General features: G+C 46.7%; 1 protein-coding gene across 4 annotated transcripts in view; it reads right to left on the reverse strand.

Annotated features, from left to right (window-relative positions):
* COLQ (collagen like tail subunit of asymmetric acetylcholinesterase) overlaps positions 1-19,000 on the reverse strand; it is a 76,160-nt gene that overhangs the window by 24,381 nt on the left and 32,779 nt on the right. For 3 of the 4 annotated variants that reach the window (XM_053600611.1, XM_053600608.1, XM_053600609.1), the window contains exons 2-10: positions 13,049-13,161; positions 10,676-10,777; positions 6,921-6,965; positions 6,577-6,603; positions 4,025-4,096; positions 1,588-1,650; positions 1,046-1,072; positions 364-408; positions 142-177 (exon numbers count right to left, since the gene is read on the reverse strand). In XM_053600611.1, coding sequence (XP_053456586.1) covers positions 142-177; positions 364-408; positions 1,046-1,072; positions 1,588-1,650; positions 4,025-4,096; positions 6,577-6,603; positions 6,921-6,965; positions 10,676-10,777; positions 13,049-13,161 — 530 coding nt within the window. The remainder of the gene's footprint in view (positions 1-141; positions 178-363; positions 409-1,045; positions 1,073-1,587; positions 1,651-4,024; positions 4,097-6,576; positions 6,604-6,920; positions 6,966-10,675; positions 10,778-13,048; positions 13,162-19,000) is intronic. The other variant, XM_053600610.1, reaches the window with a different exon arrangement.

A 19,000-nucleotide genomic window follows, 5' to 3' on the forward strand; every position in this document is an offset into this window, starting at 1 on the left:
ACCCTAAGGCAGAACCTTCCCTGGTTAAACCCACTTTTCCTCCCTGATAGACAAAGAGGCAAAATTCTTTTTGTTGTGCTTGGAGGGCCTGATTTTTTTTTTTTTTTTTTTTTTACAGAGGCCTAACTTCTAGGTACTTACTTTCTGCCCCAACATTCCAGGAAATCCTGGGAAGCCCTGTAAAAAGAACATCAAACATTGTGACCACCTCTGAAATAACTAGCCCTTGAAAGAGCTGTGGACAAGCTTAGTTGGCCACTTTAAAGATAGAGGCCTGTCTGTCCTTCATCTGTCCACAGGTGGGGGTGGACAGGAGGCTGCCATTTCCATAGAAGTCGGTCATTTCTGTGGAATGCCCATTACCTTTTCTCCTTTGGGACCCACGTCACCCCTGTCACCTCTGGATCCCTAGGAGGAAACCACAGGGGAGAGTTAATACCATGGGGGACAAGTGGAGCACTTCAAACTGAAAAGCTCCCTAAGCCAGCAGCTTCATTGACAGGCAGTTAGGCTCAGAGACAGTAGGTGACTTGCCCAGGGACAGAATGCTTTGTGATCTACCTTCTATTTGAACCCCAAAGATCTCTTATATTAGGAAAGGACAATTCACAAAAAATCCTAGGCCCAGATCCTCTCTCATCCTGTAGGAAACTGTCCCCAGGGTACGCTGGTTTTATTTCAGTTTGGTTTGGTTTTGAGCAGATGAGACAGTTGGTGGCGGAAGCCTGGCCTAAAGACACACGTCTGCCATCTGCCACCGCCCACAATGCAGACTGTGCCCATTCTCTCCCTGGCACAGCCTTCATTCACTCATCTGCTCTGTGGGAAGGGCCTCTGCCTCCATGGGGTTCCCACCCTAACCTGCTTCCTTGTTTCAGGAGGCTCCTTACTTCTGTCTCAGCCCACTGACAAAGGACAGGAAAGATCTAGGGACAGTCACTGCAGTTGCTGACTAAAGAGAGACCAGGGCCCACCCTCTGCTATTACTGAAGCCAGAGCCTCTCCCCACACCAGGCTCTGGATGCCATCAGAGACCAGCACCAACCTTTTCCCCTCTGGATCCAGGATATCCCTAAAAGAAAGCAAAAGGAACATTTACAGTCAGCCCTGTAGGACCTTCGAGTTTGGTGCAAGAGTGGAAGGAATCTCTGAAAATGGTGGTTATGTGTCTCCACATTGTGCTGAAGTTTTAGTCGGGTTATACCAGTAAAAGCAGAGATGTCCCAGAGGTTGTGTTTATACCAGGCCTAAAAGGAACATTGCTTTTCTCAGTGCAAAGACTTGATCAAAGGTTTCCATCGGTCCTATTATCCAGAGGCTTGACCTTCACTGCCCAGGAGAACAGCAGGAATGGCATCCCTATGCCTCTGCATTCCAGAGCATGATGTTCCCCCCCGCCCCCCTTCCCCACCCCCACCCCCGCCAAAGAGCTGGTAAAGGCACGCACCCTGCTGCCAGGCCCTTTATACCTGTGACATTCCCCAGCCCACGGGAGCAGCCCCATCTGGTCTCCTTCTTGGTAGATGGCAGCTGCTCTAGAGCCTTAGTGAGAAAACGTGGGAATGTCTATCTGGATCACACACTCACCTTGGAGCCCGTTGGTCCTCTTGACCCTGGCAGGCCCATCACACCCATGTCACCTTTTTCACCCTGTGGGAAATAGAATAAGGAAAACATGATCTATAGTGACATTTCTTTAGAGAAACTAAACCAGGAGAGTCATGGGCAAGATCAGGTTAGAACTGAGGACATTGGGACTGGCTTGTGAAATCTGAGGCCCAAATACTGAAATTCCCCTTTACTCCCTCCCAGAGTCCTATACTTCATGTTTTATTCCTGTATTCAAGATGAAATACAAAATTAAAATGCATAAAGTGAAGCAGATCTCCAAATTAAATGCTCACTAAGATATCATAAATAGCAATACTTGATTTTTCCTCATGAGGATTGTGAGAGAGTAAAGGGGAAAGCATGAGGGCACTGGAGCTTCAAAAGACAAGTTGTCAACATTTTGTCATTTTTGTGATTCACTTTCTGAATGTATTATGGGAATAGTCTTGTCACTTTTTGTCAAGAAAAAAAACTTTGCCTACTTTGCTCTTTGCATATGGAGGTCCCTTAGAATGGTTTGCAGTTAGAACTCCCAGTCATCTGTGCTAAAAGACATTATACTAGCATTAACAAGTAGAAATATAAGATAAGCCACATAGTTAATTAAATAATTTTTTAAGGGCTGGACGCAGTGGCTCATGCCTGTAATCCCAGCACTCTGGGAGATGGAGGCAGTGGATTTGCCTGAGCTAATAGGTTCAAGACCAGCCTGAGCCAGAGCGTGACCCCGTCTCTAAAAACTGCCAGGTGTTGTGGCAGGTGCCTATAGTCCCATCTACTTGGGATACTGAGGCAAGAGAATCACTTAAGCCTAAGAGTTTGAGGTTGCTGTGAGCTGTGATGCCATAGCACTCTACCCAGGGCAACAAAGTGATATTCTGTCTCAAAAACAAAACAACAACAACAAAAACATGTTTTAGAAGTTACAGTAAATATAAAACTAAACAAGTGAAATTAATCTTAATGATCTATCCATTTAATATAATTATTTAATCTAATTATCATTTCAATATGTAATCTATATAAAAATTATCAATGAGATATTGTACGCTCTGTTTTTCGTAATAACTACTTGAAACCTACTGTGTATTTTACATGTAAAGCACATTTCAATTCAGGTGCTAAATTTTAATTGAAAATACTTGATCTGTATTTAGATGCCATAAAATTTATGGTTGAATAAGCGATTCACACATTCAACTTGCTCCAAACATACTTAAGTTTTTTCAAATTACATAATTAAGTAAAGGTTTTAAAATTCAAGCTTAAATTACTTAAAATTTAAAAGCTTAGTTCCTTAGTTGTACTAGCCACATTTTGGGAGCTCAAGAGAAACTAATTTGGGGCTCTCACATGAAAGCTATAACCCAGTTACAACTTAACAATAGGGGGAACTGGGAAAGGGGAGGGTGGGTAGAGGGAGGGGGATCGGTGGGATCACACCTGTGGTGCATCTTACAGGGGTATTTGCGAAACTTGGTAAATGTAGAATGTAAATGTTTTGGCACAGTAACTGAGATAACGCCGGAAAGGCTATGTTAACCACTGTGATAAAAATGTGTCAAATGGTCTATGAAGCGAGTATATGATGCCCCATGATCATATCAATGTATACAGTTATGATTTAATAAAAAAAATAAAATAAAATAAACAGAAATTATTCACGACAAAAAAAAAAAAAAGAGTCAATGTGGCTAATGGCTGCCATGTTAGACAGCTCAGCTCTGTAAAGAGGATTTTTAAAAGAAATATCCTGGGGACTTTCCCTAAAAGGATTGGCAACACAGTTTTCTACTCCCATTCAGAAAGTGAATCACCAAAGATGATGTTATCCACCTGTCCAGCCCTGACTTCCGCAGGTGAAATGTTTGAGTCCTGGCCTCTGAACCTCTAGTCTATGGCCACCAGTGAGAACATAAACAGAGGCACAGATAGGAGTATGTTTGCCTTCTATACCCTAACTGAGGAAGGAATTTCATCAGCAATTGGCAGTCCTTCCCTGAATGTAGGATTGCCATCCATCAGCCAGCCAACGCACCCTATCAACCCTCCACTCCCTACCAGATCAGCAAGACAGGCCAGAGCTTCCCAGCAACAAGCCCCTCGTAAGTCACCTCAGGAAACCAAATAACAGGCTGCTAATTCTGAAAACGAAGGAGAACCAGGGCCCCTGTGAAAGGAGGGAGCTGCCTCTCTTTTTCTCCAACCACAGAAACAGAGCTGTTGCACTGACCAAGGTCTTACTGTCCAATTGAAGGAGGAAGTGTTTGGGGACTTGTGAATGGTCCTCAAACTCTCTTCTTTCTCCTCTTGAGGAAGTGATTCACTGACTATGTGCCATGGGCCAAGGGAGCTGCCATCCCCCCTCCTCTTGTTCTGACACCATAAGAGCCCCAAAGCATACCACACTTACCTTGGGTCCTTCAGGGCCTGGCCAGCCGACAGGCCCAGGCCTGCCAGGAACTCCTGGGGGGCCAGGTCTACCCTTCAAAGACCAAGAACAAAAGTCAGAACAAGTGGGTTTTTTTCTTTACTTCCAAGAAATAAGATTTGTCTCTGGGGTCCAGAGGGGAGGATGGGGCCTTCAAGTATGGTCCCCAGAACCCTCATCCCCCCCCTCCAAAGACTGACAGCCCCAAAAGGTGGGTTATTTAGGTATAAGTTAAAACCCAGGTGTCATGTATTATCACCAAACAAGATCTTATTCTACTTAAGAAATAGATGGTGGTGGGAAAGGGATTTTAAACTTCTTGGTTTTTCTTTTGACCTTTTTTTTTTTTTTTTTTTTGAGACAGAGTCTCACTTTGTCGCCCTCAGTAGAGTGCCCCGGCATCACAGCTCACAGCAACCTCAAACTCTTGGTCTCAGGACTTGCAGCCTCCCATGCAGCTGGGACTATAGGAGCCTGCCACAATGCCTGGCTATTTTTAGAGACAAGGTCTCACTGTGGCTCAGGCTGGTCTTGACCCTGTGAGCTCAGGCAATCCACCTGCCTTGGCCTCCCAAGTTCTAGGATTATAGGCATGAGCCACTGTGCCCAGCCAACTTCTTGGTTTTTCAATCTCCATCACCTCCATACCACCTCCTCAAATGTCCCCTGCATTCCCATGGCTCCTCCCCCGGGACATGCTGTGGAATAAGACGGGAGTATGTTTGGGGAGCAATAGCAGATGCTGTTGGTTCTCCCTCGAGGTCTTTTTCTTTTTCTTTTTTTGTGGTTTTTTTTTTTGGCCGGGGCTGGGTTTGAACCCACCACCTCTGGCATATGGGATCGGCGCCTTACTCCTTGAGCCACAGGCGCCGCCCCCTCGAGGTCTTTTTCACCTGCTCAGCACCCATCCCCAGGAGCTGCCTTCCTCGCTGTTAACAGTTCATTCCTGCAACTTGCTACTGTAGAGTCTGCCCAGGTCATTGGAACAGCCTAGTACCCATGTGCCTCTTCTTTCTGCAGCCAACAGTCCAGCTCCCTCACCTCAAGGCAGGACAAGCTGTGGGGCAATTCACATTCCTGGTCTCCCTTAGAGATGAAGCCACAGAGGCTGGGCTTCACCTGACACCACAACGCCACCCCCCAACTTCTCCCACTCCCCTCTGGTCTCCTCTTTGCAGTGCTCCCTTAATAAATTATTCACTTGCACGTGATATGTGCTGACCCTGTCTCTGTCAAGCCAGGCTCTGGAGCCCTGCAAGAGAGAGTGGGAGCAGGGACTAGGGATCTCTCTTGACTTCTGCACCCATCGGCTAATTTCACAGTTAGCTAGAGATGTGCAGGGTTCATCCCCTAAACCAGAGGTGCCAAATGCTGGTGCGTGTGCTGGTTTCTACTCTAGCCTCCCAAGTCCATGCAGACGTCACTAATCACTCATGGTCCTTGTTGGGTGTGAGCGTGGAGCCACCCAGAATCCTCTCCAGCCCAGCACTTCAGCTGTGCCTTGGCTAGAGTTTTCATGTGTGCCCTAAAGAGTTGTGACTTTGCCTTGGCAAAGGACTATTTAAGATTCTTGTCAAGAGTGAAACTATTTGAATAAAACATTTAATGAGAAATACAGTCATTTATATTTAGATCTATGGGCATCTTTCTTGGCCAAAGTTTTCTACCCTTTCTAGCAACGAGACCTAGAAATTCAGTGCCAGGATCCACCAACCACAGCAGGTATAGTGGCTTGCTGATTTACTCCCTCTTTTTTCTTTCTTCTTTTTGAGACAGAGTCTTACTCTGTTGCCCTCGGCAGAGTGCCGTGGCATCACCACTCACAGCAACCTCAAACTCTTGGGCTTAAGCAATTCTCTTGACTTAGCCTCCCAAGTAGCTGGGACTTACAGGCACCTGCCACAATGCCCGGCTATTTTTTGTTGCAGTTGCCACTGCTGTTTTAGCTGGCTGGGGTCAGGTTCAAACCTGCCACCCTCGGTATATGGGGCCAGCGCCCTACCCACTGAGCCACAGGCACCACTCTGATTTACTCCTTCTTGACACTAAGGAGAGGCTTGATAACATGTGTTTGGTTCACTCAGAGTCACTGTGACCTTAAGTAACTCCCACTTATTTCAGCTGAGCTAAAAAGCAAAAGCCATTTGTTTCTGTCTGCTCTGGCACTTTATTCCAGTTTAATCAAATAGACAGTGAGAGTTATTCTGTGTTAATGGTTGGGGCCTTGGAGGGTTTCTCTGATGGATGGCAGGATGAGATGGTCTGAGGCCAGGGAAATTTGGCCAAGCTTGCAAGCTCCTAGAAGAAGTCTGAATGCCTGGCAGTAGCAGGCTCCAGTTCCTAACCCACAGATTTGGAAGAAAGGACGAGGTTACTGCTATTGTCATAGGGATGGCAGCACCCTCATTGTCCACCTGAGTATTTATTGGTGGCCCCTGAAGTGTGCTGCTGGCAACAGCCCTAGGAGCACACATATACCACATACGGAGAGCACAGTTGCCCTTGTGACGCTGTCGGAACAGCACAGACCATACCTTCCTTCCTGGTCGGCCAAGCTCCCCCTGTGGATGGAGAAGACAGTTAAGGAGAGGCGATTTGGGAAGCAAAGGGTTTAGGAGGGCTGAGGACTGGGCATGGCCATGAGGCTCGTTCGCTTGACCACTCACAGTCCCCCAGCCCTCCCAGTGGCCAAGCTCAAACACACCAGTGGTGTCCCGCACCTGCTACAGCAGCTCGGCTATCATGCAGCCCATCCTCATGTGCTGAGGCAACACTAGCACACGTCTAGAAATCTCAACCGGAAAATGTTTGGTGCCACCCCAAGAAAACAGGCTAAAATCACCAAGGAGAGGTTGAAGAAGAAAGTAGTAGCTCCTACCTTTTCTCCCTTTGGTCCTGTCTTGCCAGGAAGTCCTGGTGGCCCCTAAACAATCAACAGAAGAAGTGTAGAAAGTATAAATCAGGCCAAGAGAGGACTGATGGGGACCCTCTCGGTACACTGGACTCCTACAGCAGCAGCCTCACTCCCCACACAGATGCAGGGTTCAAGGACCCACAAGGCCCCTCTCGTGCCCTTTTCTGTCCTTCATCTTTAGCTGTCTCTGTGCTGCAAGGGTTACACATCTACTCTCTGTGATTATAATTTTTTTTTTTTCGAGACAGAGTCTCAAACTGCCACCCTGGGTAGAATGCCATGGCGTCACAGCTCATAGCAACCTCAAACTCTTGGGCTTAAGTGATTGATTCTCTTGCCTGAGCCTCCCAAGTAGCTGGGATTACAGGTGCCCACCACAACGCCCAGCTATTTTTTGTTGCAGTTGTCATTGTTGTTTAGCTGGCCCGGGCTGGGTTCAAACCCGCCAGCCTTGGTGTATGTAGCCTGCCGTTCTACCCACTAAACTATGGGCGCCAAGCTTGTGATTATAATTTTCTCCCTGGAACCTTTTGGTTGCGCGAAACATCTAAAGTGCTCGGTGAGAGCAACTAAGGAGTCTTGAAGAAATTCCATTTGCTAAAAAAAAGAGGCTTTGCCACCTCACATATCTTTTCAGCTACTGCTACTGAGATTCCCCGGGGCCCTGATGAGAGAGAAGTTAAGTTTTGCACATGGCAACAGCCAATTTAGAAATTCCCATGGTTGATCTGTGGGCACCATCTGCCAAATAATTCTCTTGTGCCTTCCTTCAGCAGGGAAAGTCTTATTTTTTATGTTAAGAACTGGGCAAGTAAATTGCACGTTTTTGTCTCATTGCCCAGCCACAGGAGCGGAACTGACTCCAGCTCAGAGACTCTAGAACCCACTGCACCAAAGCTTTGTATACCCACAGCCAGAATGCAGGTGTTTTCTGCTCTTGCATCTCAGTGAAATTCTCAGTGAGTTGCTTTCCAAATTTCTCAGAACAGCAGAGGGGAAAATCCCTCAGGGACTCACTGTACCCCCAAGATCTGCAGGTGAACTTGCACAATACAAAGCCTGTTTAAAATAATATTTCCAGAAACTTGTCATGACAAACAGCCAGCCCCCACCCCCCAACAAGTGGTTCTCAAACCTCTCAGCACATTACAATTTCCTGGGTTTTTTGAAAAATCCCAAAGCCCCGCCCCACCAACCAGACCAATTAAATAACAGTCTCCAGGGGAGGGGCACAAGCCTGGGCAATTTTTGAAGCTCCCTAGGGACTGGAATTTGCAGATAAGTCTGAGAACCACCATCTCTGGTTTATTTATTTTCTGTTTGGGGATAGGGAAGAGGGAGATTTTTTATTTCATTCTGTTCATTCCTCTAAGCCTTAGCTTTTTCCATTTCTCAAAGTGGAAAAATTTTACAAGGTCACTGCTCTAGCTCAGTGCTTCTCCAACTTTAATGCTCAGGTGATTTACTCCATTCACTGGGTGGAAGGGTGGTGTCTTGTTAAGATATAGATTCTGATTGAGTGAGTTAGGGGAGGGGATGAGATTCTGCATGTCTAACCAATTTCCATAAAATGCCGACCTGCTAGGCCAGGGATCTCACTTTGAGTAGGAAACCGAGTTGGCAGCGTAGACCCTGTAGTTGGGCAACCCAGACTGCCTGTGCCTCAAATGGGATTACACACAGTCAGAGATGTGCAAGTGTGACCAGAGGGCTACGATTCTGAGATGACAAAGAATCCCACCTTCTTTTCTATATTCCGTGGGTTCCCAGGTGCCCGAGATCTGTCAGAGTAGACTGCTAAGATCGGAAAGATAGAAATGCTGCTTAGAGCATTTCCACCTCGCCATTCTTCAGACTTCCCAGCTTCTCTGTGGCAGCCTCTGGCCAGAGGTTCAGAGTCCTGTTTTCTTTTTTCTTTTTTTTTTGTAGAGACAGGGTTTCACTGTATCGCCCTCAGTAGAGTGCCATGACGTCACACGGCTCATAGCAACCTCCAGCTCTTGGGCTTATGCGATTCTCTTGCCTCAGCCTCCTGAGCAGCTGGGACTACAGGCACCCGCCACAACACCCGGCTATTTTTTTGTTGCAGTTTGGCCGGGGCTGGGCTTGAACCCGCCACCCTCGGTATATGGGGCTGGCGCCCTACTCACTGAGCCACAGGCGCCGCCCCAGAGTCCTGTTTTCTTTCTTGCATTCAACAAATCTATATGAAGCACTTCCTGCAACCCACACACTGCTGTAGACTGGAACACAGCAATGAGTGAGACGGACAGTGTCCCTGTTCCCAGAGACCAGGGGTCAGTAAGCTTCTTCTGTAAAAGGCTAGATAGTAAGTGCCTTAGGCTTCAAGGACCACATTTAGTGTCTGCCACAACTAGTCAACTCTGCCCTTGTGGTGCAAAAGCAGCCAAAGACGATGAGACTTTAGTGGAAGTTTAAAAGACGCTGCTGCAAGATTGGGCTGGTGAGTGCAGTGTGCCAACCTTCACCACTAAGCTTGCATTTTACAGAGGGGTGACCAAGAGACCAGGAACAAAAGGGGGTGGGGAGAAGAAAGGGAGAGCTGCAACCAGATGGGAAAAGTGCACAGAGAATTAGAACAGATTATTGTGACACATGGACAATGACGATGAGGGGGACTGCTTCAGACTGGGTGGTTGAGGACAGCATAAAAACTGAGTCCTGAGTGTCCATCAAAGCTGGCCATGATAAAAACCAGAGTGAAGAACAACTCAAACTGCAAGAACTACAGCACAAATACCCTAAGGCTGATGCAGGCTTGGAGTATTTGAGGACCCAAGAGCTGGTCCCTATGGCTGAGTGGAGAAGACAGTGGAGTTGGTTGAGATGATGCAGGAGCTACAGGCCAGAGGCCCCTCCGGGGACCTCTGTCATCCAAAAGTCGTAGTTAGCTTCTCAGTCTTCCTGTGTTGGGAAGCCACAGGAGGGGGGACCCAGGGGAATGATATGATTTCTATGTCCCCTTCATGGGAAGCACTTGGAGAACTGACTGCTCCTTATACCCTCTCTCTCCTCCCATGGAAGGCCTAGGCCCAGGGTCCAGGCCGAGGGTCCAGCCCAGGGAGGTCTCTCATTGATGGAGTCCCCTCCCAGAGGTGAGCCAGAGGAGCTGGAGCCTGGCAGGTGGGGTCACAGAGGGTGCTTTTTTGCTTATTTAGAAAGTCCTTTCTCTAAAAATAAAAAAATCCCTTTCTCTAGCATTTTGCCTGTTCCTCGCTCTTCCCGTTAGCTTATGGGAGGGGTGGGATGCTTGGTAGCAGTACTTGGGGGCCCAGTGAAGCTCAGGGTGACAAATTTCTCTTTGCCTCCACTCTTCAGCACTGAATGCACCTCTGAGAGGTCCACAGGGAGGGGTGTCAAGGAGCACATGGGGTACTGTCACCGAGGGTCTGTGTGCTGATAACTGGAATAACAGCCACATCCACACAGGCAGCAGCTCATGTGATTCCCTCTGACATCCAAGACAGCAGGGGCAACTATTATCCCCATTGCTTAGATGAGGAAATCCAGACTGGGAGGCCAGAATTCTCTAGGAGGGGAGTCAGTGGTCTATCCATATGGCTCTGGAGCAGAAGGTAAGTGAGAGAGGGGGGAACAGCTCTGTATCACGCATGAAGGGGCAGACACCAAGGGGCTGTGCCCAGTGAGCTTCCCTGCTCTGAACAGAAGACAGCAGATGAGTCGAATAGAGCACCAACCTGGGGGCCAGGAGGCCCAGGGGAGCTGAGCGAGCCTTGCATGCACGGGGAGTGCGAGGTCTCCAGTTCCAAGATGAGGTTCTTCATGTCTGGGGAGAAAAGCTTCAGTGCAAAACAACATAGGGACAGAGGTCAGACTTAGGGGACAGAAGACGGGGCCCCACCCTGGACACAGATCTGCTCCAGGGTCAGTCAGGTCCCCAAGACTGACAGTTTCCTGGCACCCCAACGAGTGTCCCAAGATGACAACATTCTAGGCCACCAGTTTCTGTTCTCTCAGCTGCTCTTGAGTCACGCCTGGCTTGAGTGGGATTATAGAGGTATAATGGCTACTTGGATATACAGTCAGGAAGCTGGATTCAGGGCCTTTACCCAGTGTCCAGAGAACGCTGCTAACAGGAATGTAATGCCATTCTGAAAAACCTTGGTTACAAATAACGAATTTTGTTTTATCTTAAGTAAAATGAAGATTAAAGTGAAGAAAAGCAGACAAATTAATTTTAGCTTGCTTTTCTGTTTATCTGTATCAAGAACCAAAGTGGGAGAAGGCCACCCATATTTATGACATCTGTAGATAACATGGGGAAAATGCCAGTTTATGTTTTGGAAAAGAGGAAAATGTGAAGTCCTATTGGTTTGGAAGTCTATATTTAGAAAATTTCCTCAAAGCAATTTCAATTATATCTTTGAGGTGAATTTTAAAAATCAATTCACGGGCGGCGCCTGTGGCTCAGTCGGTAGGGCGCCGGCCCCATATAACGAGGGTGGTGGGTTCAAACCCAGCCCCGGCCAAACTGTAACCAAAAAATAGCTGGGCGTTGTGGCGGGCGCCTGTAGTCCCAGCGACTCGGGAGGCTGAGGCAAGAGAATCGCTTAAGCCCAGGAGTTGGAGGTTGCTGTGAGCTGTGTGGGGCCATGGCACTCTACTGAGGGCCATAAAAGTGAGACTCTGTCTCTACAAAAAAAAGAGAAAAAGAAGAAAAAAAGAGAAAGAAGAAAAAAGGAAAAAAAAATCAATTCACATGTTATAAGTGCCTTTTTATAACATACTACAAACTTCTAGACACTTTTAAGAGCTTGCAAAGACTAAGCAGCTTAGTATTTTATAATCTCATTGAGAAGACTTAGAAATGAAATGTCACACCAGTTTTTGCTCACTCTTTTTCATGGTTCAAACAATAGACATTTTTCCTTTAAAAAAAAAAGAAAGAAAGAAATGTAATGCCAGCCTCCAGTGAGAGCGGCACTCTAGTTTTCTATTTTCTGGTGGCCACATTTTTATCTTTTAAAAAGGTAAAAGGAAACAAGTGAAATTAATTTTTTTTTTTTTTTTTTTTTTGAGATACTCTGATGCCCTGGGTAGAATGCTGTGGTGTCATCGTAGCTCACAGCAACCTCAAACACTTGAGCTTGAGCGATCCTCTTGCCTCAGCCTCCTGAGTAGCTATAACTACAGGCACCTGCCACAGTGGCCCAGCTAGTTTTTTTTCTATTTTTAGTAGAGATGGGGTCTTGCTCTTGCTCAGGCTTGAACTCCTCCACCCATCTTGGCCTCCCAAAGTGCTAGGATTACAGGCATGAGCCACGACACCTGGCTGTGAAGTTCATTTTAATAACACATTTTATTTAACTCAAAATACCCCAAATACTATCATTTCAACATATACAGTATAAAAGAGTTATTAATGAGATATTTTTCATTCTTTTCTTCTTACTAGGTATTCAGAATCTGATGTATATTTTACACTTACAGGACATCTTGATTTGAACTAGCCACGCCGAAAGTGCCTGTTAGCTCCACACGGCCAGTGGCACCTGTATCAGACAGTGTAAGTCTAACAGTTTCCAGAAACAGCTGACAATCACAAGTCCCTAGAATGCCCTGGCCTGTTGTCTGCAAGATCAGCGTCCCGATCCTGCTCATTTCCTCATCTTGTCCCCTCTTCCCAAATTCTCTTCCCTCTCACACCTCAATGTTGTTCACAGGACTATTTCCTGAGGCACCTCATGGAAATGGTCTACATAAGACATGGGCTGTGGAAGGGAATTTTATACGTATAATACTAGAGGAGAAGCAAAACAGAAAGGGAAATTCCATATCTGAGCAACTGATAGGAATCCAGAAAGTTAGAAATTCACCTCATTGTTTTCGAGAAGAGACATTGTCAAATCCAATTCCCTGCTGAGAAACATCCCCTCCATCCCTTATTTAAAATGGCTGGAGAAGGACTATGCCCCAGAAACCGCAACCTGTCCATTCCAGGGCTCAACCTCAGGGCGAGTGAAGGGTTGAGTCTGTCCAAAAGGATCCTGAGCTTATGCTGAGCGTGGGGCAGATGGGGAGGGCTGCATAGTGGGCACTGATGTACTCACCGGACTGTGGCACCCCCTGAAAGATGGTGGTGGGAACAGTGGCGGTGGTGGGGGTGTCGGCAGGCAGCATGCTTGGTGGCTACCACGCTTCTTCTGATCCAGGCTGGGAAGGGCTGTTCAGAGAAAACTGCTGCTCGTTTAATGAGGTCAGTGCTAGGGCCTCTGTCATGCCTACCGTGCCCAGGGAGACCCATGCTGCCACCCCAAACTTCCGAATCTAATTTATAACCTCTTAGATATGAGCATACTTCCAGATTGTTCCTTGAAATAGCCCTGAGCTTGCCTTTGCTGAATTAAGATGGTTAATAAATGAACAGAGGCTATGGGCACTGTGACCACTACAGGGTCCACCTCTCCTTTTTCAGATACTGAATTGTCACTTTATAGAGGTGGCCAAGATGCAAAGTTCCTACAGACTGAGGATGTACCCCCAGCTGGGGAGAAGAAACTGTGTGATGATAACTTTGACGTTATACTCAAGGAAATTGTTTGGACAGAGAGGCAGAATTGACCAAATTCATTGATTACAGGAGACCCAGACTCACTGTTTAAAACCCTTATAATGACTCTCACCTCTAAACACACATTTGAGTGTCACCATTTCTCTAGAGAGTCACAGCATGATGCCTCAGAGTATGGGTGGCCTAATCCTAAGTGTGAGGAGATAAAAGGAAAATCCTTTATAGCTTACTTTCCCATGGAGTCTCGTCCATGTTCCATGTTAGTATTTGGCAGAGTTGAATTGTACCTTCCAACAAGCATGGACAGTGTGTTACAGCCCAACAGAAACCAGCACTCAGATTGAGAACAGAACTCTCCCAAACCCAGAAGCCTCTGAAGCTCTAACCTCTGCATTCCTCTTCCACCGTGCCACCATCCTGAATTTAAACAGCAAGGATTCGGGTGGCGCCTGTGACTCAGTCGGTAAGGCGCCAGCCCCATATACTGAGGGTGGCGGGTTCAAGCCCGGCCCCGGCCAAACTGCAACCAAAAAATAGCCGGGCGTTGTGGCAGGCGCTTGTGGTCCCAGCTACTCGGGAGGCTGAGGCAAGAGAATCGCTTAAGCCCAGGAGTTGGAGGTTGCTGTGAGTTGTGTGATGCCACAGCACTCTACCGAGGGCCATAAAGTGAGACTCTGTCTCTACCAAAAAAAAAGAAAAAAAAATTAAAAAAAAAACAAACAAACAAAAAAAAAAAACAGCAAGGATTCATTTTGCCTAATTTTAAACTTTATGTAAATGGAATCATAAAATATGAACGCTTGTCTTTGGCTTCTCTCCCTCAGCACAGTGCCTGTGGGGATCACCCAGGCTGCGTATGACTATTACTGTTAGTCACCGTGACTGCATCACTGATCCATTCTGAAAATCACTGATGTTAGCCGGATCGATACCACCACACATCCACCAGATGGCTACAATGAAAAGGACAGACAATAACGAACGTGGTGAGAATGGGGGATGACCGGAAGTGTCAAACTTTGGCTGGCGAGAATATAAATTGACACAACCTCTTTGGAAATTGCTTGATATTTTCTATTAAAGCTGAACATAGACATAAACTATAGGCCAGCAATTTCATTCTTAGAGATTTACTAACAGACAAGTAAGTGTATTTTCACTAAAACATATGTACCAGAATGTTCACAGAAGCAATAGTCCATAATTGCTCAAAGCTGGGATTTTTCAGCTCCCAATTTTGGTTTCACAATGGTGTCCTCACCACCCCCTTCATGAAACTTAGACCTCTCAGAACACCTACAAGTTCACCACCATGTGCTCTCAGCCCTTATCCCAGTTTTCTGTCTTCTCTCCCAGGGGCTGGAGACTGCCTATTGTCTCCACCCGATACACCACAACCTGCCTCAGACACTGGGCAAGTAAGTGCTGGGTGCTCCCCAGACATAACCAGGTTGTGGGGCCACTTGTGTCAGCCCCAGTGCACCCAGGAAAGGTGGCCCCATGCAGACCCGCAACCTCAGACCCTTAATGGTGGAGCTATCCACTGGCCTGTGCCAATGGTCCTCAGCCCTCTCAGGCCCAGTGTCCCTTTTGTGAGAAATATTTCGTAAAGACACCTTTATTATCTTGTTATGAAGTTCACAATTTAAAAGATAAAACATCAAGTTCTGAATGTGACACAAAATGAAATATAAGAAAGCATTATGATAGAAAATGTGTATTTCAATTATAAGTGGTACAGTGAATGCAACATACACAAATACAGGTTGTAGTATTAACAACTCATATACCACAAGGGGTGTATCCACCATGTAATGGGATTTCCTAAAATGATTAAGAACACTGGGTAAAAGTCCCAGCCAGATAAAGTACAGTCATCACTCAGTAGTTATTTATAGTCTCAAAAGCTCAGTTTGTAGGATAATAGCACACAAAAAATGTTTTGTGAAAGAGAATTCAGTTCGAGAATGAGATAATTATATATAAGTATGAATGTCCCAGGGGACGTTTCAAAGTCGTGTAGGACATGGGACAATACCTGATGCATGAGTCTGTCCTACCCTCTGCACAGCATCTCTCACCCCTGACCCAGCACAAGGGCAGTGGCGCCACCCATCTCAGCCTCCTGAACGACCAAAAGTACCCTGAAAAATTCCAAAATGGCCTCACTGAAAACTGTTGGCCTGTCCCAGGCTTGGTGATTGGCTTTGTCAGAAACAGTTCCGCAGGACCCAGCACCCCGGCACGAAAGCAGCATCTGCTCTGGGCCATACAAGTGAATGAGGGACTGAAGGAATTTAAAGAAGCAAGAACAACAGGTAACCACCAACTGGGATGGACCAGGGCTGCTTTCTAAAAAGATGGCATTCGTGCTGAATCAGGAAGGTCAAGAAGGATTCAGATGGGGCATCTTCCTGACCCAGGAAATAGATGTCTGGGGAAGTTGTCTGGAGCAGGTCTTGAAGGGCCACCTGGGGCCAGGAATATGGAAGGAAGGAAGACTACCTAGAGGGAGGGAGAAATGGCAGGAGAGAGACAGTGGTCTATTCAGGGCTACTTTAATTTTTTCTTTTTCTTTTTGAGACAGAGTCTCACTTTGTTACCCTTGATAGAGTGCTATGTCATTCATCATGGCTCACAAGCAACTGCATACTGTTGGGCTCAAGCAATTTCCTTGCCTCAGCCTCCTAAGTAGCTGTGACTACAGGCATCAGCCATAGCACCCGGCAATTTTTAGAAATGGGTTTCTAGCTCAGGCTAGTCTTGAACTCCTGAGCTCAGGCAATCCACCTGCCTGGGCCCCCCAAGTGCTGGGATTACAGGTGTGAGCCACCACGCCCAGCTAGGATTACTTTAATTTCAAGAGCTGAATTCCATTCACAGTGGCTTAGGGAAGAATGAGGATTTATTGTAAGGGTAAAAAATTTCAGAAAGAGCTAGGACCAAGACATCAGTGGGGACATGACCCTCCCTTGCATTTCCCCTGCCCCCTCCTCTTTTTTGCACTTCTTTCTAGATATCCATTCTGCCTCCCTCCTCACCATGGTGGCTGGCCAGGTCTTATTCAACCCTTCTACCTCCAGCCTCCATTTTGTCTGGAACATCCCTTGTGGCTCTTATTTTAAATATCCAGGACAGGAATATGAGTGCCAGCCAGGTTCTAGGTCAGTGGGAGTCCTGCCCAGAGCCTATCCAGGCCCAGCCTGAGGCCCAGTCAGTAGGATCTCGGGGTCTGTCGCCAGCTCATCAGAGACTGTGGGAGGACATTTTCCAAGAGGGGTCAAGAGCAGGCAGGCACTCCAGAATGCATCAATATGGTGCAGAAGCTAGAAGCTTCCAGGTGGGGATCAATGGAGAGGTGGCAGGAAGGCCAGAAAGTCAGTTTGGGGCTAGACTGTGCAGTTTTGGATACCCCACAAAAGGTCTGAGCTTTATTTAGAAAGCAGTAGGGAGTCACAGCAGGTGTGGAGTAAAGGGGTGACAGAATCATATCAGTACACCAAGTGTGGACAATGGCAGCATGCAGCCAGCTAGACGTGGAGTCAGCATGTTGGGCCTGTCCAGTGTGTGAGGACAGGTGGGAAGGGACCAATGCAGACACTACTGGGGAGAAGGGACCTGGGGGTTGCTGTGTTGGAGGAAGGAAAGAGGAGGGAGAATCAATGGTGATTTTGAAGTTGCAGGGGACCTGGGCAACAGTGATCACAGTATGGGACAGAAAAGTCAGAAGAGGTTCTAGGTTATGGGGACAGCTGCCAAATTGGGTGTTAGGCATTTATTCACTTGAGCACTTTGCCAGGCACTGGACCAGGCCTCATGGGAGGCAGAAAGATGCTCAAATGATGGCTGAAGATGATAGGACCTGTGATGCTTGGATGACCCTTCTGCACTTATCCTGTCCTCTACCCTCCCATATGCAGCCCAGCCTATCAAGACTGTGCAGGTGCCACCTCCACCAGGAAGTTTTCCTTGACTTCCTAGGCCAAGGTTGAGTGGCCCTCCTATGTTTTTCGCTGAGTTTACCCCTGTTAGCTCTTTTCTATGGGAGGAACTGCATCTCCCTGAGTAAACTGTGCTTTCTGGGAGAGCAGGAGCCAGGTTTTATCCTTAGGGTCTAGCAATGTACCTGGCATACACTAGGCACTCCATAAATGTTTGCTGAATTAATAATACATACATATATTTTTTTTCTTTTTGAAACAGAGTCTCACTCTGTCACCAAGACCAGAGTGCAGTGGTGTCAGGCTAGCTCACAGCAACCTTGATCTCTTGAGCTCAAGAGATTCTCCCAAGTAGCTGGGACTACAGGCACCAGACATAATGCCAAGCTAATTTTTTTATTTTTAGTAGAGATAGTGTGTTTCTCTTGCTCAGGTTGGTCTCGAACTCCTGAGCTCAATTGATCCTCCTGCCTCAGCCTCTCACAGTGCTAGGATTACAGGTATGAGCCACTAAGCCCAATCTGAATTAATAATATTAATGACAAACACCACATGCAAGGCACCATTTAAGAGTTTACTCACATGAATTCACTGAATCCTACGGCAACCCTGAGAGCTAATCACCATCCCCATTTACAGGTCAGTTAATGGAAGCAAAGAGGTTAAACAATCTTCCTAAAGTCATATAGCTAATCGGTGACAGAGCTGGGCAATCTGGCTCTGGAGCACCTCCTCTTGAACTCTACACTATGACTCCATGTGGGTAAAAATGAAGGTTGGGAGCTAAGAAGAAGGCAGGTCCTATAACCGCTGCTCAAGACTACAGCATCAATGCCACCACCAAAGACCATGGAAACACACCTACAGTTGAACCAAGTAGGGTTTGCTGACTCAGTGCAACCAGGGAGAATATAACCGGGGCCTCTGGGGGGCCTCTCGGTAAGAAAGCATTAGGAAGGATTTGTTTTAGGATTGGGCTTTTGGTAGGTAATTTGGGAGACACTAGGAAGAAACAAAATGTAGCTTGTTTCTGATTGAAAGATGTCAGGAAGCAAGGGCTATTCTATAAGTGGGTATCTTAATTTTTATCTAGAACAAAACAGAGCAAGACTAAAGCTGTGATTGGTTAAAAAAAAAAAAAAGGCATATACTCCTAGCATGACTGGAGCTTAAAAAAAACAGCAATCATTCCCATCAGCAAGGATGGGAGAATGTTTGGTCATGTTGGGGGCTGGATGATAATCTTGTTTTCATCTGTGTTCACTCTTGATTGTAGAGTGATCTTTGCTTTTGTCTGGATCCATGGAAGTCACGGGTGGCTCTGTCTGATGCTGGTGTTCTAGCAGGAGAACACCATGCCCATCTGTGTCTGGTCAGCTCCAGCTGTCGTGGGCTGCTTTTCTCTTTCTTAGCAATAAGATAATATAGTTATATTGTTCCAGAGCTTGATGTTAACATCAATGTATTCCTCTTGTAGTTTCTTCCCTAGAATGTTGTGTGGCTAAAAGCATGAGTTCAGTTATCCCACCTGACCTTGGGCATGTGGAGAA

Source organism: Nycticebus coucang, chromosome 8, assembly GCF_027406575.1.
Source record: "Nycticebus coucang isolate mNycCou1 chromosome 8, mNycCou1.pri, whole genome shotgun sequence".
In the NCBI taxonomy this organism is placed as follows: domain Eukaryota; kingdom Metazoa; phylum Chordata; class Mammalia; order Primates; family Lorisidae; genus Nycticebus; species Nycticebus coucang.